The 23,554-nt window shown below is 35.8% G+C and overlaps 1 protein-coding gene across 1 annotated transcript; it reads right to left on the reverse strand.

The window, feature by feature from the left end:
• Positions 1 to 724: 724 nt before the first annotated feature.
• LOC104893069 (V-type proton ATPase subunit B 2) lies at positions 725 to 7,561 on the reverse strand. The gene is made up of 15 exons (XM_010679138.4): positions 7,404 to 7,561; positions 7,079 to 7,146; positions 6,308 to 6,363; positions 6,084 to 6,182; positions 5,850 to 5,909; positions 4,883 to 4,994; positions 4,580 to 4,788; positions 4,069 to 4,197; positions 3,810 to 3,947; positions 2,101 to 2,251; positions 1,916 to 1,998; positions 1,749 to 1,796; positions 1,588 to 1,641; positions 1,416 to 1,499; positions 725 to 1,325 (listed from the first exon to the last, which is right to left on the reverse strand). The coding sequence occupies exons 2-15, from the start codon at positions 7,131 to 7,133 to the stop codon at positions 1,140 to 1,142; spliced, it is 1,464 nt and encodes a 487-aa protein (XP_010677440.1). The 5' UTR covers positions 7,134 to 7,146; positions 7,404 to 7,561; the 3' UTR covers positions 725 to 1,139.
• Positions 7,562 to 23,554: the final 15,993 nt, after the last annotated feature.

The following is a 23,554-nucleotide window of genomic DNA, read 5'->3' on the forward strand; positions in this document are numbered from 1 at the left end:
AGAAGAAATTCCGAACGTTGTTAATGACAAAATTAACAAAATTTTAAGAGGGACTTCAAAAGAGATGGATTGGTTCTTGACCGTACTGCTAGTCAAATATGGAGTAGAAAATGATTTATTACTATATTTTACAAGTATTTTTTTTTTTTGTATTATAATGGTTTCTATGCAAAAATATATAGTAGTATAAATTTATAGAAATTTGCTTCATAATTGCTTATGGAGAAGTAACGAAATATTTTTTTTCAAGTAAAGTATATTTAAATATTTATATTGTTATTTTATTGGTTAAATACGTTGAAAAAAAATACAAAATTTTAAATAATTAAACTAGTTTTGCCAAACAGTAAAACCAATCAACTCCCTTGTTAATTTCAGCTACATTTCAGGTAGTATTATCAAAAAGAGCCATTAGTTATCCGATGAGCAACTTTATTTATTTGCTTCCATGAGAGTCTGTGATTTGCACACCAGGACATAGATACAAAGGCAACAAGAAAATCCCAAATGCTCGTCAGGTTTACTGAAGTTGTTAGTTGTTACAGTCGATTTGTCCCAAAAGCAAAGAAATTTAGAAGAATACTGAGCCATTGCTGAAATAATGTCCAAAGAGTACACACATCGATGTACTCACTCACAACGCATGTGATGCACCGATGCTCGTACGATCTGATGTACCTTCTTTATTGCAAAACCATAAACCAGTCAAAAGACTAATTCGCAGTAATCCAAACAATTGCACCAAAATTTATTTTGCAACACTCCCAATAATTTAGCGAGCTACGAATAGTATAAATCAAATACATGCTCAAGAAAGCGGTGCAAACAAGTGCCTAGGATTCCTGCTCTCTGAAACCCACCTCTCAAGTCTTAAATAGTACAAGAAAATGAGAAAGAACAGTCAAAACCACAAATACAGCTTCTTCCGTTTTATCTTAACAATCTACATGGTCCCTCCCACTAAAAGAATATCTTTTTAATGTACACAACAACTAACCAAAATAACCCCACTTTTAGAGGACCTGAAAACAATGGGAACCTTTATTGACTGACGCCAGACGGTCGGTAAACAACAATAAATAACAGATTCAAGTGCGGAATGTAACAGGGACATCGGTGTACTGACTTCCATTCATTGATCAATTCGAAGCATCCCGACTGTAGTACTGGTCAAGGGTCTTTGCTGGTATACGATGAAGAAGCTCACGGGGGAAAATCCTGAGAAGTGTCCATGCTAGATCGAGTGACTGGAAGATGGAGCGGGTGTCATATGCTCCTTGGGCAACGAACTTCCTCTCAAATTTGTCCAAGAACTCCAAGTATAGCTGAAAATTAAAAGAAAGAAAATGAGCTAGTCAACTCTTGAGATTTATGCTTAAAACCTGGGCTACATACAAGGAAAAAGGGATAATTACCAGGTCTTCAGAAGAAAGAGCTTCCTCACCAACCACAGCTTTCATGGCTTGTACATCCTTTCCAATGGCATAATTGGCATATAGCTGAAAATACAGAAAAAAAATACATACATATTAATTTAAGGGCTCCAGTGCAAGTCAGACCAACACCAAAATAAGTATGCAGACAGACCTGGTTAGACACATCAGAGTGATCCCTGCGAGTCATGCCTTCACCAATAGCACTCTGTTGTAATAGTCAGACGAGAACTTTCAGCCAGTGATTGAATAAACTTTGATGTTAAATAACACTAACAACCACTTATTTTTTAACAATAGTTTAGCTGGGTTCACCTTCATGAGACGAGAAAGTGAGGGAAGGACATTGATTGGTGGGTATATCTGCACATGAGCAGGATAAGAAGTTGTGATGATCCAGTTAAAGAAACAAGATTCATCAATATATAACATAACATCTACAAAAAGTTAATATATTACATGTGCCTATATGAGATACTTGCCTGACGATTGTGTAGCTGTCTGTCAATGTAGATTTGCCCCTCAGTAATGTAACCCGTAAGATCAGGAGTTGGGTGAGTGATATCTAAAATCAAGAAGGCAGATAAAAGTGTTGGTGAAAAAGAGCCAAAAATAAAAAAACAATAGACGTGATAAACATCATAAAGAAAATTTCGTTAATCATTACCATCATTAGGCATAGTTAAAATTGGAATCTGGGTGATAGAGCCTGATCGCCCTTCAATACGTCCAGCACGTTCATAGATGGTGGCAAGATCGGTGTACATGTAACCTGGATAACCACGCCTTCCAGGCACTTCTTCTCGGGCAGCTGATACCTGAAGAGAGAAATAAATGACAACTTAGGATGCTGCAGCAAAGCAATGCCTTAGAAATTGCAGTTCAAGCAACACAAGCATTTGAATATTATTTTTACTGGCTGCCGACTTTACTGTCAGTGCAAATTCATTCCAGAAACTACAGCACATTGACATCTGAAAAGTTATCCAATTATCATCCCCAGATCCTAAAATGAACTTAAGATAACAGTAACATAGTACAATAACAATACATAGTACAGATACTGCCCTCCTAACTAGTCTGGACTGTCAGCATTTGTGAAATGTTACCCCTTAACAATCAAGACTGGTTAGAAAGGTAGTTTCAGTAGACCCTAATCCAACTTAGACTAATGCAGTAAAACGAAAAACACAGAATTAGATGCATCGCAGAAAATAAAAGTTGAGATAGGCTGTTCCAAGTATATGATTGCATCATCTGAAAGTCATGAGGTCGACGTGGCTAACTCATACTTCAAGCATGGACATGGTTTCAGAATCAATTATAAGACCTCAAATATATTCTAGAATTCATCATTATGGATCTGGCACTACATCGAAGTGAATATCTATCATTCAAAACAAAAAAGTTGTCATACTTACATCACATGGTTCAACTCCAACTAAAAACTTGAAGCTTGCATATGGCACATTCATGACAAGAATTACATTATAAGAAGTTAATTAAAAGTTTTTCTAGCCAATTAGTAGTTAGATAGCAAACATTTTCTCATGTGTAATTTGACTATCCTACATCTAAATGCTTAATTTGGATGGATAAAATACATTATAACTAATCTATGTCTATTAAACGTGCTCCACGGTAATTTGGTGTTCTCCAGTTTACATGCTCCTCGTATGTCAAATACATGTCACCTACCTCTCTTTCTCCTTTTCCTTCGATATCCAATCCCTCCCTCACCCAACCCTTTTCATTCCTCAATCCCCCTCTTCAGCCAATGCCATATGAGTATATTAAAATAGCACCTTGTAACATATTGGTACGAATTGGTAGATTAAATTATTCTTACCGTCATACAGTCCCAACTTGAAGGATTAAAACTGAACCAGAGATTGAATTACATATCTGGTTTCCCCTCTTTTGATAGTCCATAGTTGGATTTTACTAGTTATTTTAAGACTTTCAACAGGCCGACAGGTTTAAACAGCTAGTTGAGAGCATTAGGAAAATTAGAAGAAAAAAAAAAGGGTCAATTTCATAAGCAAAAAAGCTGTTATTAAAACTGGGCTAAAACGCCGGCAGAAATCAAGGCATATTGAGCTTAAAAATTGGATCATATTGAGGCAGATCTAAAGCAAATGAGGGACGTCAGATTTTGAGGCAATGTCACTTCAATTAGGGGACCTGTATGATGATGAGTAGGATGTGTACGTTCCATATTATTCTTTGTCCAACATATAATTACTCATAAGTTACAAAACTGACAGGGTATTATTTCAATCAAAAGAAAATCCCAACACTGAACATAGAGGATCATAATTCAAACACATTTAGCATCTGAAAGAAATCATTTCAATATGATGGACAAAAAGTTACCTCACGAAGTGCATCGGCATAGGAGCTCATGTCAGTCAGAATGACGAGCACATGCTTCCCACATTCATATGCCAGGTATTCTGCAGTGGTGAGGGCAATACGAGGAGTAATGATACGCTCAATGGTTGGGTCATTTGCCTGCAAAGAGACAATTAATGGCAACTAGAAATCAGAACCCGACTCAGAAAGGGGAAGACGCAATAAACAACAGGAAACACTTTCACTATAAAATGCACAACAGCCACAGAAAGGGACATACCAGATTTAAAAAGAGAGTAACTCTCTCCATAGATCCATTCTCTTCAAAGTCACGTTTAAAGAACTGTGCAGTTTCCATATTAACTCCCATAGCAGCAAATACAATGGCAAAATTGTCCTCTTCACCACCCTGCATAGTGCATAGTGCACAGGTAAGTCTTCACATAATAGGTGCAAGACAAGGTAGAGGCAAAAATGACGGAAACAAAACCTCGAATAGGGAATATATAAAAATATAACATGACGACATTAATAGAAATAAATAAATAATAGTCATCCGGGTTTTTTTGTGGGGAGGGGCGAGGGGAGAAAAGTGTGGGCAAGAGGAAAAAAGACTACACAGACAAACAAACAAAAAAACAACCACCAACAACTCCCCACCAAAAAAGTCCCAAGTAGAAAAGAGGGATCAAGAAAAAACATTGGAGGAGAAGAAAGCATAGCTTGCCAATTATAATATTCCGTCATCAAGTTTGTGAAAAGCAGATATATCTTTAGCAGACCAATCGTACCTCCAAAAGGTTGTCAGACTTCTCTAATCGCTTCACCAGACCTGCCTGACGACAAATCTGTGCGGCAATCTCATTGTGAGGAAGACCAGCGGCAGAAAAAAGAGGAATCTTCTGTCCTCTAGCAATAGAGTTCATGACATCGATTGTGGAAATGCCTGTCTGAATCATTTCTTCTGGGTAAGTTCTTTCACTGGGGTTGATTGAACTCCCTGGAAACATAATATAAAGGAAAGTTTCCATATATAAAAATTTCAATGACATAAAGCAGGTTTTACTCATGAACAAGATACCAAAGCCACCTACCAGAAATATCCAAGTAAGCCTCAGGAAGAATAGGAGGACCATTGTCAATAGGTTTACCAGATCCATTAAAAATGCGCCCAAGCATGTCCTGGGATACGGGAGTTTTCAAAACCTGCAGAAGAAGATGTTTAGAGTGCAGTAAAAAAGGTCAGGTACATAGACAGAGCTTGAAAAAGAATTTCTAGAGACAACTTTCAGAATCTCATATGGTGAAATCAACAAAGAGACAAACACCATCTTGTTTCGATTCTCTCTAGGTCTCTCGGGAGGTCCAAACAAAATCAGCTTTACCCAAGTAGTCAAAGGCTGCTAAAGAGTTTGTTTCTTCAAGACACACGAACTAGAAGGGAATCCAACTATTTTGATCGAAGTAAAACACACTAAAATTCCCTCTTTTGATACAGGCTAAAGATCCCTCTTATAAATAAATATGGGAAATCCACTAAGCGAAAAAGGAAGGGGGAGAAGGGAAAAAGAGCGTATGAAAAGTAAGAGAGATAGATAAACATGAAGCGCTAAATCGCCAATGTCTTACTGGACATCCTTCAGATACGAGATATTTACATCTGTAAATTATTTCATGAGAGAGGCAGCCCTTCATCTCAATAGTACATAATGAACTGAAACAACATGAGTTTCATCTTTCGATTGAAGCAAAAACTTATGACCACCAATACCAAGAACCATCGTATACTAGTTCCGAGACAGCAAGAGGATAGTGACACAAGAAAAGAAGACAAGTATTAGAGCATCGAAAGCTGCAAAGAAGCCATGTTGAGTAAAGAAGAAGAAACAATCAATAGACAGTAAAATAATATCAAAATAGCTAAAGTGAGACCCATATCCTACTCATCTACACAGAAAGTAATTTAGAATTGTTCTGCAGTTATGAAACTATATACATCAGGAGATACAACTTGTACTGGATTACTGATGATCATATCAATGAAATCCTGAGTCTTCTTACCTCGCCAGTGAACTGCACGGTGGTATACTTGTTATCAATTCCAGATGTTCCTTCAAACACCTGACAGAAAATATATGAGACCACTTGATTAAATTTCCTTTCCTAGGATAAAACTATTTAAATTGTAGAAGCATTATCAAATAGAATTAAAATTGATGACAACAGGTCAGCTAAGCCTAACATTGCAGTATCTTCAAGCTAAACAATCAATTCAAAAGTCCAGATATCAAGTACCTGTACTACAGCCTTCTCGCCATCAACTTCTAACACTTGACCTCTGCGAGTTGATCCGTCTCCCAGACGGATATTGACAATTTCTTGAAATTTAGGTCCCTACCATCAATGGGGCACACAATTCATGGAAAAAGTTAATTTTAGAAGCAAAAAGAGAATATTTGATCCAGAAAAAAAATTAGCTAAGCTAACAAGAAAGAAGACATTAAAGATTCAACACCTACCTTAACCTTCTCAAGAATAACTAGTGGCCCTGCAACTCCAGAGACTGTTCTGTACTCTGCAGAAATGAAATGTGTAAATTGGCAATTCGATTATCAAAATTACAACTCTAGCAGCACAACGCAGTCATTCAAATTTCGAACCCTTTAAATGGAATTCCAAATTTAACCAAAAGCATTATTAACTCCTCAAAACTAGCCAAATCTCATTATCAAGAACTTCAATATGCAACCTGCATCAATGCGCATCAACGTAGTCCAGTTGATTAATACACAACAGGCAAGTCAAACTAATTGACTCGCAATTGATATTTCAACCATATAGCTCCTTTCTGAAAGTCAACTATGCAATACTTCAATCTTAGCTCAACATCCTCGAAAGGTAGAGTTTCTATACCTTTTTAGACATATACATCATTCCTATCATCAAACATTTGTCGCCCAAAGGAGGAAGGGGAGACAATTACTAACAGGCAAAAGTATCACATTGCAAAATCATTGTATTACAGATTGATAACACCTACTTCAGAAGTAAGACATTCTACAATAGATCAAGTTAATGTCAAATAACAAAAACCCTCGCCTCAAACAACTCAAAATGTTATTAGGTAAGAAATTGCCTCTTAAACTGATTTGATCTTCCTGACAGAGACACTAACAATTAATTAAGCAACAAAATTACACTCATCCAATGTGAACATTTCAAGAGCAATCCATCAATCAATTCAGTTGACATTTAACTATAAATCACAATGCTAAATCATTTGAACTTACCCATTCCAACCTCCAGATTTCCATCCTCAGCATCGAAAAGATTTTGAGCACCCATTTTCGATCAATTACTGAAACAAAAATTGGAAATTTCTTCAGAAAAAATAAACATCCAAAGAACAACTGAAATTGAACATTACAACTGGAGAAATAGCATACAATCAAATGAATAGTAACAATTCAAACCAAGAGTTATCGGAAATCAACCAATCAATGCAAATTCAACAATGATTAATCGATAATATGAGCGGAAGTTAAATTAAATCAGAACGAAAAGATTGCGAAATTAACTGGAGCAGAAAATTTCAGTTTAGATCTAAAGAAATACCTGCGATCGCGAAACTGATGAGAAGCCGAGGAGAGAGAAGGATGAAGAGGAGAGAGAAAGAGGGGGATACACGAGAGAACGCAAGATAGGAGATTGTGAGATCTGACAGACTACAAATAATGTTGGCAAAATCAATCATAAAATTTATTTTTTGATTAATTTTAAAAAAATTAGAAAGTAAGAAAAAGATATTTTTTTGGGGTCGCAAAAGAGAGAATATTGGGTCGACTGTTCAAGTATGTTTAATATTTGATCAGGTACTTTAATCAAAAAGAAATTATAATTAATGAGGTAAAATACCACCAATTAGATCTATTAGTGTCATGTTATGTGCTTTGTATTTTGTTTGCTTGATTGTCTTATATGTTGTCTCTATTCGAGTTATTTTATTAATAAATATAGTGAAGGCCTTTTTTTTCTAACTTTAAAGTGGAGGAGTAATTTTTTTTACACAAAAAGAGTAGTTATATATATTAGATAATAAATAGATGCAAAACAATGCTAGCGGCTGATGATTGAGAGGTTCGGGTTATTCATTGCTTTCGTGAAGGAAATAAAGTTGCACATAAAGTAGCTAACATAGGAGTGGTTCAAGCAGAAGACTTGGTTCATTTTGATGCTCCTCCGCATGACATTACCCAGTTGCTTCGTGAAGATATCATGGGGTAGCCATGCCTCGTTTTATTACTTAGTGTTTCTAGTTGTTTTTGGACCTGTCCCTCTGTTGCATCAAAAAAAAAAAATTAGATAATTATCTTACATATATTGTTCCATACTTGCCCAGCATTAGAGGTCCTTCTACAACATACAGACAAAAATTATATATAAAATCAGTAGCAAAATAGTTAAAACTTCATCCTGAGTAATTATCCATCCAACTTGCAACCCAAGCAACCTCCTAAGCTTCTTCAATCAGTGCACCAATCAAATTTTTTTCAAGCTCTTCCTTAACATAGTCTGGAATTAGTACATGAATTCTCGAAAATTCCTTCATTTCTAGTCTGAACTTTGCCAATTTGTGAGTCACCATATTTGCTTCCCTTTTAACATGAATAAACTGGGTTTCAAAGTAGGTGTCAATTGCAGCCTTGATCTCATGTATAATCATTCCTACCTCATGCATTTCATTGTCTTCCACCTCCTTCAGCAGTTGGTGAATGATTAAGGCATCCATTTCCACCTCAATTTTTTGCAGTCCAAAGTCTTTGGCTAGCTCAATGCCTTTTCTTACCATTAACAATTCTGCATGTGTTGGGTCTCTTGCTTGGGTTTTAAAGGAGTATCCCAAAAATAGCTGCCATCATCTTTTCTAATTACCCCTCCACCACTACCTTCAGTGTTTGATTTCCAACAGCCATCAGAGTTGATTTTGTAGAACCCGGCCCGAGGAAGCTTCCATTTGACACATTCTTCTTCTCTACTTTGCTTTTTCCCTTTGTCCTGAAAAGAGTTAAAATTGACCACAGAATCTGCTGTTAATCTATTAAAACATAAGAGCCATGCCTCATTTTTTGCTGGAACACTGCCTCATTTCTATTTTTCCATATAAACCAGACAGTTACCCCAAACACCATCAACCAATCTTTGTTACCTTCAGTGTTAAGCAACAGCCAAGTATTCCAATCACTATTCATGAATCCCTTCAAATTAGGTTAGTCAATGTGTTTGTTAGAATGTAAGACCGCACCCTATTCTAAATAGCTCTAGAAGTGCTACAGTTCCTAAAAACAATCATATGATCATCTTCATTTGTCAATATATCTAGCACAGCTAGGATTGAGATTAGGAATTTTAGCTTTTAGAATAGTACCAACAGGGAGAATTTGGTGGCAGAGATGCCACAATAACATGATGTATTTATAAGGTAAAGCGATTTTCCAAAGCCTTTTCCAATTAATTATAGAGTTTTAGAAGTAGCTATTAGGAGGAGAAACTATCCTATAAGCACTTTTGATATCATATCTACCAGAGCTTCTTGGCCCCTAAGCTAGCTTATCTTTTTTGTTTGTGTTAGAAGGGATATGTGTGGATATTACGAGGTTGATTAAACTATCTAGGAGATAAGGTTTAATATCTTCCACCCACCACTGTCCATTCTTAATTATTCTACTAACTCTCCAATGCTCTAACTGATCTGGAATTTTTTGTACAACACATTTGATTAGTTCCTCTTCGCCTACCCATTTATGAAACCATAATGAAGTGTCATGTCTATTCCCTATTCTATGAATTAAACCTTCCTGCAGTTCTTGCAGAACATACCTACCTTTTAAAATATCACTCCACAAAGGTGAATCCCCATTCTTTTGAACATAATTCATAAAGGAAACTTTATTAAGATATTTCGAACTCAAGATTTTAGTCCGTAACTTTTGTTCCCCTTTGATAAAGCTCCATCCTAATTTGGCCATGAAGGTAATATTCTAGCTTTTTAAACTCCTAAAGCCCAGACCTCCCATATGAATCGGCTCGCTTATTTTTTCCCAACTCATTTTAGGCCAATAATGTCTCTTCTATGTGGCATTCCAAAGGAATTTTTTGCAACTTTTCTCCATGTCATCAATAATTGAATTAGGCATAAGAGTGGATTGCATTGCATAAAGAGGATAAGTATTTAGGATAGACTTTATCAAAGTAGCTCTTCCCGCAATGTTAATTAACTTAGCTTGCCACCCCCTAATTTTGTCTTTAGTTTTATTTAACATTGAGGCATAATCCCCATTCTTTAACCTATTAGGCAAAATATTAACACCCAAATATTTTCCAAAAGAAGTTGTACTAGACATTCTCATTTCTTTACTAATAAGATGCCTATATAAGAAGGATTTAGATTAGGAGAAAAAACAATTTTTGATTTTTGTAAATTAACAAAGAAACCTGAATCATTCCCAAAACTGTGTAACACCTCCATGACGACTTGACAATTTTTCTACAGAAGCCTTACCAAACAAATCACATCATCAGCATAGAAATGTGGGATATGTCAATATTCTTGGTTATTTTGAAAGGGAGCCAACTTTTATCCAATACCTTTGCTTGTATAAGACGAGATAGTCTTTCCATGCAAAGTACAAAAATGTAAAAAGGGAATAGATCCCCTTGCCTTATTCCCCTTGAAGCAAATGCAATTCATGATAAATCTCGTGAGTTGAGAAGGAAATCCAAACAAATCCAATGTTTCCTTAATAAAGGACCATTCAAGGCTATCATAAGCTTTAGAGAAATTAATTTTTAAGGCCATAACTTTGATATTTTTTTGGCCTTTTTAAAACTATGAGCTACCTCCTTGATAACTAAGATGTTGTCCAATATATTTCTGTTAGGAACAAAGCTAGATTGGATAAGATCAATGATAGCCTATAGAAAGGGTTTAATCCATTGCATTGTTTTTTCTCCATTTAAGAATAAATACAATATTTTATTGGTAAAAATTGGCCCCAACACCACGAATTATGACGCGGGTGCACCTGCTGCCATAACCTTGACTAGTAGCACCATAAAGTATTAGATGGGGTGCAAGGAGTGCCATAAATAATGCCGAAAATAACTTTTTTCGACACATGTTCACGTGACTTAGGCATCTAAATAGTGAAAATATGAGATAAACGGAAGAAAAAGAGGGACATGGAAAACAAAATTAGTATAAATTCCCTACCACCGGCAAAAAAGGTTAGCTCCAACGTCATTTATGATGCTCGCTGCACCCGCACCATAGTTTGTGATGTTGAAGCCAATTTTACCTATTTTGTTTTGTATTAGTTTTACTTTTCCAACCCCCTTTTTTTTAACGCTGGATTATGACTAAATTCCTCTAATAAAATTCATCCAGAAGTGATCAATTCCCGCTGCTTGATTTCCCTCCTATAGTAGGGGTTCGGTATCTCAAGGATACTTATCTCAGGCTGAAGCAACTTAGTGGATCTGCCGCGATGGTTGCCTTACAGTACAATTCCTACTGAGCGATGGATTGAATCATTTGCATATAACTTACATATACAACAAAGCAAAATGGTTTGTTACCACTATCCACTACTGAGATTACGGCCTAAGTCGCTTCGATTTCTCCCACTACACCCCCTAAAACTACCTATCTAAAGGTAAAAAGTTCGAAGGAACCATGAACACCTTCAAGGCTAGGCTAAGTGTCAATGCCTTTTTAACAAGCAAAGGATACCATAATCTAGGTATGGTAATTAATCAAGTTAGGCAAGGTGAGACAAACACACACACATAAGACTAATTGGTAGTGGATGGAGAAGTTGTGAATGGTGCAAATTAAGCAAGTTAACGAAAGGCATATGTGGGTAACAAAGGGGATCAAAAATACTCGAGAACCACCCTAAGGCATTCTGAGGGCCCTATGAAATCCCAAAAGAATAAAAAAAATTCGTTGAGACTGAAGAAGTCTAAAAGCGACCCCAAAACAAGAAAAAATAAAGGCTATAATCCATACTTTCAAGTACTCTTAACGCTCGAGTAATGGAGCCTATTAGGTGCACCCTAAGGCCATGGGATGGCCTTTGAAGGCAGACCTATATACTTTTTCGAATGAGAAAACAATGACCTTCGTAACCCCATAAGCATATCGGAGAATAGCAAGGGTGGTGCAAAACAAGCCAAGGAAGGGCATATGTGGACATTAAAGGGGGTACGAAGCACCCAAGAGTCATCCCAAGGCATCCCGATCCCCTTAGAAGATCCTCTATGAAAAACATCATTAAACCAAAGAAATCCAAAAAATGTCCCAAAAATCACTAATAAGATAATTGTTTATTGTTGCGGCTGAATTAATGCGATTTTACCCATACGCAACAATTGATCACGTCAAGAGAATAGAAAAAAAAACGAAAATCAACCAATTGTTGCGGTTATGAGCGAAAGCTGCAGCAATAGATGTCAACGGGGATTTTCAAAAATGTCTGGCCAGATCTATGCTACGGTTTTTTTAAAGAAACCGCAACAATAAATTAAAATATTAATATCTTAATCTATTGATGCGATTTCTTTAAAAAACCGCAGCAATAAAAAGGTTACAAAACCCTAAATCTAGTTAGCGCCTCCCCTACTCTCACTTTTTCTCCCTATCACTTCTCCCTCTCACGCCTCCATCACTCTCATATGGCAGATCTCACTCACTTCTCCCTCTTTCTCGTGTAAGATCACTATCTCCTTCGCCACCAACTCTCCTTCACCCCTCTTCCTCTGTCCTCAATTGTGAGTGGTGGTCTATTGAAATCGAGCAAACTTAATTAGTGAAACCAAATTCTCTCTCACCCTTTCCCATATCACTTCGACATCAAAGAAACCACGCGGACACGTGAAACCAGCCATCTCACCGGCCATGGGATGCGTGAAACCGTGCGTGGCTGGTGAACCGCTCAGATCTGAAATATCTCAACATGCTGAACTGGTCATTAAAGGAGATTGAAAGAAACGCCAAGATCCGTGAATTTGCTCGTCTTTGCCAAGATCCAATGAATGCCTTCGCCTCCCTTTACCGTCGTCACTGCTGGTGTTTTTTTTTCTTTTGTTTTTATTTCTATTTTATTTAGGATTTGTTTTTTTTTTACCATTTTTTCTGAGTATGATGAGTACGATGGTGTGTGTATTGCAATTGTCAGCGTGTATGGATGAGCTTGTGAAGTCAGAATTTTCTTTTTGGATCTTTTTTGTGATGTCCGACCAATCTCAAGCCTTGACCGCGCGAAGCCCTGACGACGACTTTGTCTTGTCGTCGCCAATCTCCAATGATGTTAGGGTTTTTGTTCTTCGTTTATTTTTGTCTTACATCTTTTTTTCTTTTTGTATATGTTGGATTTTGTGTCTCTGATATGTGGTTGTATAAGTATTCTTTGTCACTACTTCTAATTTGTAGCGTTTTATTTTTTTTGTACATCTTTTTTCTTTCAAATTTGATGACTAAGTGAATTTGTTTTACTCATCTACTGCTGCCTATTGCTGCAAACTGCAGGAATATGTCACCAATTAATGTTGTTCCTATACAAAACCTCTACAATAGGCATCATTCTTTTTATTAAAAAAATACATATTGTTGCGGTTTTGGTTAGGAACCGCAACACTAGGTAATTATATATTGTTGCACCCTTAATTGCTGCGCGGCCAAAACCTTAGCAATATACCACTTAATGACCGCATCAATAAGCATTTTCTACTAGTTTATAGGCAAAGGTGAAGGTCATAATCCACGCTTTGGAGCACTCCTGAGGACCTCGAAAATGGAGCCTGTGCGATGGACCCTGAATGATGAACTCTGGAGACATTTTGGAGCATAGCGTATATGGTACCAAGCAAGCTAACAAAAGACGTATGTGGGAACAAATGTACTTTTAAGCACGTCCGAGCAACCTCAAGACATCTCAAGCCAAAAAGTGTCGTCCCCAAAGAAGTACGAAATGATTTCAAAACGGGTAAAAGTGAATCCACGCTTTCGGGCATTCCTAGAGCCTAGGCAAAGTTACCCGTGAGATGTACCCTGGGTAAAGAGTGGACCATGAAGGCACACTTATGACTTAGACGGGGCATAAAATGGCATCTAACGATATTTCAGGGAATAACGAGGGTGGTGCATACCAAGGAAACACAAGGCATATATAAGCAACTAAGGGGGTACAATTGCATGAAGCACCTGGAGGCCATCCCAAGGCATTCTGATCGCCGTCATAAGGTTCTAAACAAAAACATTGTCGGTAACTCAGAAATCCAAAAAACGACACTAAAACTGGCAAAGGTGAAGGTTGTAGCCTATAATCCATGTTTTGAGGCACTCTGGCTCGGGCAAGAAAGCGCATGGGATGCACCTCGGGGCTAAGGAGGGCCTTTTAGGCAATCAAATTTCATAGAACGTGCATAAGATGAAAGTTTTGGCCTTAAATTCTCACTAATATATTAGGAAAGATAGAGTGACGTGTGATGTTATGAAAATCATTTTAATGCGAATCTTTTAAATACACATTCTCTTACTTTTTAAGGGTAATTAAAGGTAATAATGATTACAATTGTGCAATGAAAAATGTAAAAAAGCAAATCAAAATATTTATATAGAACAAAGATATAAAAAAAGGAAAAAGTATTTAGCTTCAAGATGAAAAGAACGGGAAAAAAGTATTCGTTTGCACACAAAAATATGAGTGTATAATTATAAGGTTTTTTTTAATATATTTACCACCTTTACCCTATTTTATGCATTACAACCTTTTTTCATATTTATTCTTAATATTCCTAGCTCGCTAAAAATCAGCACATTGGCTCATCTCAGGTGGAGAATCCGGCTAACCGAGGCCCACTAAACTGTTTTACCTTGAGTTTCCCCCGCTTTTCCCCCAAATGCCCCGATTTCTCATTTTTTCCTCTTCATAAAAACCAAATTACTAACTTCCAGTCCATCTAGAGCCCAAAAGATCTTTTATGAAAACCTAAATCAAGTTAGCGCTTACAAATTTTGAGATGCTCAACCTCAATCACATACATTTTTCTGAGTTGCTATATGTATGACTAGCATTATATGCACGTGATACGTGCAAAAACATTTAGAAAAGTCAGAATAACTGCATAATTACATATTATAATCTGAAATAAATATAAGAAGATTATGGAAGAGAAAAGAGGAAAAATTAATATTTTGTTTGCGGTGTTTTCTAAAAAAATTAAAAAGAATTTGTAATTTTATGCGTAATAATTCATCATGGAGATAGTTGTGCCATTCTGTTGAACCCTAGTTTTGATGATGACAAAGAAACAAAGATGCAAACTAAGTAGTGAACTAATGAGTTATTTAAGTGTATGATTTTTAAGGTATCAATGAAAGAAACTGGAGAATACGAAGTCAAGGAAGAAGTCAAGAGAGGATTTCAAAGGCTAAGTAAAGAAGTTTCTCTAAGTTGATACTGGAGCAAGCATTGGATCAAGAAGAATAAAAGCTAGCGTTTTATTTTCTAGTTCCATGTAAAGGAACAAAGTAAGGATGGTAAGGAACAGTGGCAGTTTATTTGAGAATGAGAGTTTGTTCCTTTTAAGGAACAAACTAAGTGGCACTAAACGAATCTGTTAAAGGAACTTAGTTTATAAAAGGAACTAGACTTAGGCGTGAAAAGTATAACGGTACAATATGCAATTGAGTAAGTCATGCCTAAATTATAGGAAATTAGTTTTATCTAATTTAATCATTAATGATAAAATCAGTTTTAAAAGAAAATCTGTTTAAGGAAAAGATTTTGTTTTCGGAAAATATAAAAAATAAATTATCCGGTTTTATAAAGAATTTGTTTAAAAGATATATTTTCTTAAAGATTAAAAATTCAGTTTTAATGATAAAATCTGTTTTTAACTAACTGATTTTCGGATAAACTCAAGAAACTCCTATCTTTAGGAGTTGTGGCTAAAATATATCCACGTTCATATTGAGTCATGGGATCATGGGACATGATGAGAAACGTGTTCCTTAGGGGAAGGAACATCATGGGTTAATGGACTTAACATGTAATCAAAGTTTTTTCCCACGTTCTTTGTGATTATCACTATAAATATTGAAGTCTAAATGAGTTCCAAATGTGTCTGACTAAGTAATTAAGTGAGTTTAACTAATTAAGTGTCAGTGCCTTCATTCTCTCATAATAGCCATTTGTTCTTTGCTTTCTTACTCTAATTCCACTAAGCTTATTTCGATCAATTGTATTTTGGTTTTTGGGGTAAGGGAACTTTGAGTGAAGTTCTGTAAGAGAGAGGCTTTGAGTGAAGCTTGTATGAGTGAGAAAACTTCGAGTGAAGTTGAGAGGAACTCTGTTAAGGGAACATGGCTCAGGAACTTGAGTTTAGGAACTCAAGGTGTGGCTCGAGTTAGAATTAGGTTGTAACAAAGTTGTTTGGCCTAATTAGTGAAAGAGTTGAGTTTAAAATCCCTAGTGGTCGAGGTTGTTTCTTCTTGTTGGGCCCAAGAAGTTTTTCCTCGTAAAAATCCCTTGTGTTCCTCTAGCTTGTTTATTCGTTTAAGTTTTAATTTCCGCAAAAAGTTACGTTTATTTCTACACCTACAATTCCCCCCCCTCTTGTAGTGTTCCTAGGGAAATAACAATTGGTATCAGAGCTAGAACTCACGTAAGATAGGAAACCCTATTGAGAAAAAGATCCAAGGAACAATGAATACCACCGAGAAACTTGAAGAAGGTTATTCCACTCAAAGGCCTCCTATGTTCAATGGGAAGTACTACAACTATTGGAAGAACCGCATGGAGATATTCATCAAAGCTGAAAACTATCAGGTATGGAGAGTCATTGAAGTTGGTGATTTCGAAGTCACAACTACAAATGACAAAAATGAGGTAACTCTAAAACCCCTCTCTGATTATGACAAATCTGATTTTGAAAAAATGGAAGTAAATGCCATGGCTATTAAACTGTTGCATTGTGGACTTGGACCCCTAACATAATAGGATCATGGGATGCAAATCCGCAAAGCAAATATGGGATTTACTAGAAGTAACCCATGAAGGAACTAATGAAGTTAAAAGATCGAAAATTGATTTACTTATGAATCAATATGAACTGTTCTGCATGAAATCTAAAGAAAGCATCCGAGACATGTTTACTCGTTTTACTAACATTATTAATGAGTTGGCTTCTCTTGGAAAGTTTATTTCATCTGAGGAACAGGTTCGAAAGGTTCTTAGGAGTCTTCCTAAGGACAGATGGATGGCTAAAGTCACTGCTCTTCAAGAAACAAAAGACTTCACTAAGTTCAACTTAGAACAGCTGGCAGGGTCACTTATGACTCATGAGCTTCACCTTGATACTGAATATGGTGAAAGCTCCAAATCAAAATCAATTGCTCTCAAAGCAGATGATGAAGATGATTCGGAATCAGAAGAAGAAGAAGCAGCCCTCATGGTTCGAAAATTTCGAAAGATGTACAGGAACATGAAGAATGGAAACTTCAAAGGTAAAACTAAGAAATTTTCTAACAAAGCTGCTTGTCATAAATGTGGTAGTACAGATCACTTCATCAAGGAATGTCCTCTTTGGGAAAATGACAAAACCAAAGAAAGGAACAAGGAACGCTTTGCTGAAAGGAACAAAGAATCAAAGACACCTTTCTCTAAGGCAAATGTGCGCAAAGCTATGATAGCTGCTTGGGGAGATTCAGAGACGAAGAAGAAGAGGAACAACCAACTGAAGAAACAGCAAACCTTTGCCTCATGGCAAACACTGACGAAAAAGAAGATGAGAAAAAAAGTTGAGGTAAGTCAACATGGTCTTGAGTCAGACTTAGAGAAAACTAGGCTGAAATATATGATCTTCTTTATGATGCAATTCTTGAATGTAGAGATGAACGTGAAAAACGAAACAAACGGAACAAGCCCTAAAGGTTTGCAAGGAACACATAGAATGGCTTAAGAAAATGAGAACAGATGTTGAAACAAGATTCTTTGATTTATTTGATAAAAACTTAAAAATCAAAGAATATTATGAAAGTTTAAAAATGAAAATTATCTAATTAATTTAGAGATTTCACACTTGAAGGAGTTTGTCCCTGTTCTGAGTTCCTTTGATATAAGATCAACCCCTTTGAAAGGATACAGATCTGAGATTGAAAAATTGAATAAAGAGAAAAATATTTTAAAGGAACAGATCTGTAATCTTAAAAAGGAACTGGTTGTCGCAAGGAACAGAGGCAAAATCATGAAAGTTCCTAAGTGGATTGAGAAACCACAGACCAAGAAGAAGGAAGGTCTTGGTTTTGAAAACTACAAGAAAAGGAACAAGACAAAGAAATATGTTGATCTACCTAGTGATAAATTTTGTATGTATTGTGGCAAGGTAGGTCATTACATAAATCAATGTCAACTAAAATCTGAGATGATTGGGAAAAATGTGACAATAAGTAAGAAAAAATGGGTTGTCAAAACAAATCCTAGTCAAGAACAGGAACCCACGAAAGATGGGGTTCCTACAACTAACTAGTTGATTTTTGCAGGTTGGAGTGAGGGGGAACAACACATGGTATCTCGATAGTGGTTGTTCCAAGCACATGACAGGAGACAAAACTAAGTTTCTCTCACTCACAACCTATGAAGGTGGAAGTGTAACATTTGGTGATAATAAGAAAGGTAACATAGTTGCTATGGGTAAGGTTGGTAAGTCACCACTACACTCCATTGAAAATGTATTTTTAGTTGAAAGTCTAAAACATAATCTATTAAGCATTTCTCAATTCTGTGACAAGGAAATACTGTAAAATTTGATAAAGAAAAATGCTTGATCATCAACATTAAAACTAAGAAGGTTATCTTGGAAGGAACAAGGAAAGGGAACACATACATTGTGGATCTAGACCTTGTTCCTCAAATCAATTTAACTTGTCTTAGTGTTATTGAAGATGATTCACTTCTTTGGCACAAGCGTCTAGGACATGCTAGCTTTTCATTACTTGAGAAACTTAGATCAAAAGATCTTGTTTTAGGATTACCATCCATAAAATTTCATATTGATCAAGTTTGTGATGCATGTGCACGAGGTAAGCAAGTAAGATCCTCTTTCAAATCTAAAACGATTGTAAGTACCACTAAACCATTAGAATTAATTCATATGGACTTATGTGGACCCATGAGAATTCAAAGCAGAAGTGGAAAGAGGTATGTACTTGTGATTGTAGATGACTACTCTAGGTATACTTGGGTTATTTTTCTCACTAGTAAAGATGAAACTTATGATGAGTTCCTTGTCTTTGCTAAAAGAGTTCAAAACTTAAGTGGTCATAAAATAATGCACATTAGATCAGATCATGGCAAAGAATTCGAAATTATAAATTTGATGACTTAAGCAGAGATAATGGCCTAGATCATAATTTTTCTGCCCCTAGAACACCACAACAAAATGGTGTTGTAGAAAGGAAAAATAGAACTTTGGAGGAAATGTCTAGAACCATGTTAATTGCTAGTGAACTTCCAAGGAACTTTTGGGCTGAAGCTGTTAATACTGCTTGTCACATAATTAATCGTGCCATGATGAGACCTATCATTAATAAAACTCCTTATGAACTTTATTTTGGAAAGAAACCAAATATGGTATTTTAGAACATTGGGTGCAAATGTTATGTGCATAATAATGGAAAAGATAATCTTGGAAAATTTGATGCAAGGAGTGATGAAGCAATATTTTTAGGATACTCTTCACATAGTAAAGCTTATAGAGTATATAACAAAAGAACTATGTGTGTTGAAGAAAGCATTCATGTAATCTTTGATGAATCTGACAAATATAATCCAAGCATACAGGTTGATGACTATGAGATGGGTTGTACAACCAAGTGAAAGAATGCAGATTCACAAGAAGAAGAAGAAGTGAAAGAGGAAAGGAACGAGGAATTGAAAATAAGAACATCAATGATGTTCCTGTTCCTCAAGGAGGAGAAGATGTTCCTCATAATGAAGGAACTGAGTCCACCGAGGCTAACAGAGGAACAATAATCAGAGTTCCTCATCTACTCAAGGAACTCATGAGGAACAACATGTTCCTATAAGAGAGTTTCAACCAAAACCTTGGAGAAGAACAAAAGTCACATCCAATGGAACTCATAATCAGCGACATATCCAAAGGTACGCAAACTAGATCTCAGTTAAGGAACTTTTGTGCATTTCATGCGTTCCTATCAATGATGGAACCAAGAAATCATGAAGAAGCCTTAACTGACTCTGATTGGATTACTGCAATGCAAGCTGAATTAAATGAGTTTGAAAGAAACAAGGTATGGCATCTAGTTCCCTCATCTAAACAACAAAAAGTAATTGGCTTAAAATGGGTGTTTAGAAACAAACTAGATGAATATGGAACCATTTGAGAACAAAGCTAGACTTGTAGTAAAAGGTTATAATCAACAAGAAGGAATAGATTATGAAGAAACCTTTGCTCCTGTAGCTAGATTAAAAGCCATTAGAATTTTAATTGCATTTGCTGCTTACATGGGATTTAAACTATATCAAATGGATGTTAAGTGTGCATTTTTAAATGGCTATCTAAACGAAGATGTATATGTTGAACAACCCCCGGCTTTGAAAATAATAATCTCCCAAATCATGTCTACAAGCTTGATAAAGCTCTTTATGGGTTAAAACAAGCACCTAGATCATGGTATGAGAGATTATCAAAGTTCCTTTTAGAAAACAATTTTAAAAGAGGAAAGGTTGATAAAACCTTGTTCCTAAAATCTAAAGGAACTGACATTTTGCTTGTTCAAATATATGTTGATGACATCATATTCGGAGCTACTAATGAAACATTGTGCAAAGAATTCTCAAGTCTCATGAGTAATGAATTTGAAATGAGTATGATGGGTGAGTTAAATTTCTTTCTTGGACTACAAATCAAACAAACTGAAAAGGGAATAATTGTTCACCAACAAAAATACATAAAGGAACTATTAAAGAAATATGGCCTCGAAAAATTCAAAGATAAATCACACTCCTATGGGAACTTCAACTAGATTAGATGAAGACTCCATAGGAACAAGTGTTGATCAAACAAAATATAGAGGAATGATTGGTTCACTTTTGTATCTAACTGCTAGTCGTCCAGACATAGCTTTCAGTGTTGGTTTGTGTGCTAGATTTCAAGCAAATCCAAAGGAGTCTCACCTTACTGCTGTGAAGAGAATTCTTAGATATCTTAAAGGAACAGATGATCTTGGACTCTACTATCCAAGAAGTGATACATTCCAGCTAAAAGGATATGCAGATGCAGATTATGCTGGAGATCTTGTAAATAGGAAAAGCACCTCAGGTATGGCACAATTCCTTAGTCATAGTTTAGTTTCTTGGAGTACCAAGAAACAAAACACAGTTGCTTTATCCACTGCTGAAGCAGAATATGTAGCAGCTGCTGCATGTTGCTCTCAAATGCTTTGGATAAAACAACAACTTAGTGACTAGAATAAACTTTGATTGTGTTCCTACTTATTGTGATAATACAAGTGCTATCAGTATTTTAAAGATCCAGTGCATCATTCTAGAGTTAAGCATATACATATCAGACATCATTTTTAGGAAAATGTTGAAAAAGGTTTGATTAAACTTGAGTTTTGTCAAACTGAGAATCAGATTGCTGATATTCTAACTAAGCCTTTCAAAGGGATAGATATGAAAAATTAAGGCTTGAGTTAGGGTTAATAAAAATTAAGTGATTGTTCCTATATCATTCCCCCATGCTTGAATCAATTTGAGTGACTTTGTGTGCTAAAAATAATTGTGTTTAATTGCCTAAGACCATTGCAAATTGGAATGTTACAAAACATAAACATGAATTCAAAGGAATTAAAAACTCACAAATGTCACATAATACTCCCCTTACTGTTCCTAAGGTTAAGAAACATGCATGATATGAAGGACATTGATATGTAGCATTAGTTGTTCCAATAGCACAAGTTCCTTAGCATTTATTTTCTTTCAAAAATTAAAACTCATAAAAATCCGAAAAATCCGAAAAAACCCAAAATAAAAGGAATAGATTTAATTAAATCTTGATTCTTATTTATCATCTTTTCGTTTTCTTTTTCTTTTTATTTTTATTTGCTTTATTTTTTCCCGCGTGTCATAGACACTATTACATGCAAACTCCCTCCTTCAATTCACCATTATTAGAAACCGTGTTCCTCCAACCTTTCATCTTCACCATAGCCGAAAATTCTTCACACCTCTTCACAATCCATAAAAACCTCAAATCATGGCAAAAACCTCACGCAACTCTCCTTTTCCAACATCCAAAAATTCCAACACCTCAAAAATGGAAAATTCTCCTTCACCTACCAAAACCCTTGAAATCGACCAAATTCAAGAAACCCCCATAAAAGATCAACAATTAGAATCTCCAAGAAGGAGCATGCGTAGAAGAAAATTAATAGGGGAAGATGATGAAGAAGAAACCCCGGAACAAACACAGGGGGAAGAATGCAGATTCAAAAGAAGAAGAAGAAGTGAAAGAGGAAAGGAACGAGGAATTAGAAAATAAGAACATCAATGGTGTTCCTGTTCCTCAAGGAGGAGAAGATATTCCTGTTCCTCAAATGAAGGAACTGAGTCCACGAGGCTAAAGAGGAACAATGATCAGAGTTCCTCATCTACTCAAGGAACTCATGAGGAACAACATGTTCCTATAAGAGAGTTTCAACCAAAACCTTGGAGACACAAAAGTCACATCCATGGAACTCATAATCAGCGACATATCCAAAGGTACGCAAACTAGATCTCAGTTAAGGAACTTTTGTGCATTTCATGCGTTCCTATCAATGATGGAACCAAGAAATCATGAAGAAGCCTTAACTGACTCTGATTGGATTACTGCAATGCAAGCTGAATTAAATGAGTTTGAAAGAAACAAGGTATGGCATCTAGTTCCCTCATCTAAACAACAAAAAGTAATTGGCTTAAATGGATGTTTAGAAATAAACTAGATGAATATGGAACCATTGTAAGAACAAAGCTAGACTTGTAGTAAAAGGTTATAATCAACAAGAAGGAATAGATTATGAAGAAACCTTTGCTCCTGTAGCTAGATTAGAAGCCATTAGAATTTTAATTGCATTTGCTGCTTACATGGGATTTAAACTATATCAAATGGATGTTAAGTGTGCATTTTAAATGGCTATCTAAACGAAGATGTATATGTTGAACAACCCCCGGCTTTGAAAATAATAATCTCCCAAATCATGTCTACAAGCTTGATAAAGCTCTTTATGGGTTAAAACAAGCACCTAGATCATGGTATGAGAGATTATCAAAGTTCCTTTTAGAAAACAATTTTAAAAGAGGAAAGGTTGATAAAACCTTGTTCCTAAAATCTAAAGGAACTGACATTTTGCTTGTTCAAATATATGTTGATGACATCATATTCGGAGCTACTAATGAAACATTGTGCAAAGAATTCTCAAGTCTCATGAGTAATGAATTTGAAATGAGTATGATGGGTGAGTTAAATTTCTTTCTTGGACTACAAATCAAACAAACTGAAAAGGGAATAATTGTTCACCAACAAAAATACATAAAGGAACTATTAAAGAAATATGGCCTCGAAAATTCAAAGATAAATCACACTCCTATGGGAACTTCAACTAGATTAGATGAAGACTCCATAGGAACAAGTGTTGATCA

The sequence above is a fragment of the Beta vulgaris genome, chromosome 5, assembly GCF_026745355.1.
Source record: "Beta vulgaris subsp. vulgaris cultivar EL10 chromosome 5, EL10.2, whole genome shotgun sequence".
NCBI classification, from domain to species: domain Eukaryota; kingdom Viridiplantae; phylum Streptophyta; class Magnoliopsida; order Caryophyllales; family Amaranthaceae; genus Beta; species Beta vulgaris.

Bases quoted from the DNA above. Each gene is read 5' to 3' on its own strand.
- LOC104893069 (XM_010679138.4), bottom strand. From the start codon at position 7,133: ATGGGTGCTCAAAATCTTTTCGATGCTGAGGATGGAAATCTGGAGGTT. The intron at 6,183-6,307 runs GTAGGTGTTGAA...CATTGATGGTAG, and splicing joins TTATTCTTGAGAAGGTTAAG to GGACCTAAATTTCAAGAAAT. The intron at 1,797-1,915 runs GCAAGTATCTCA...GCTCATGTGCAG, and splicing joins GACAGCTACACAATCGTCAG to ATATACCCACCAATCAATGT.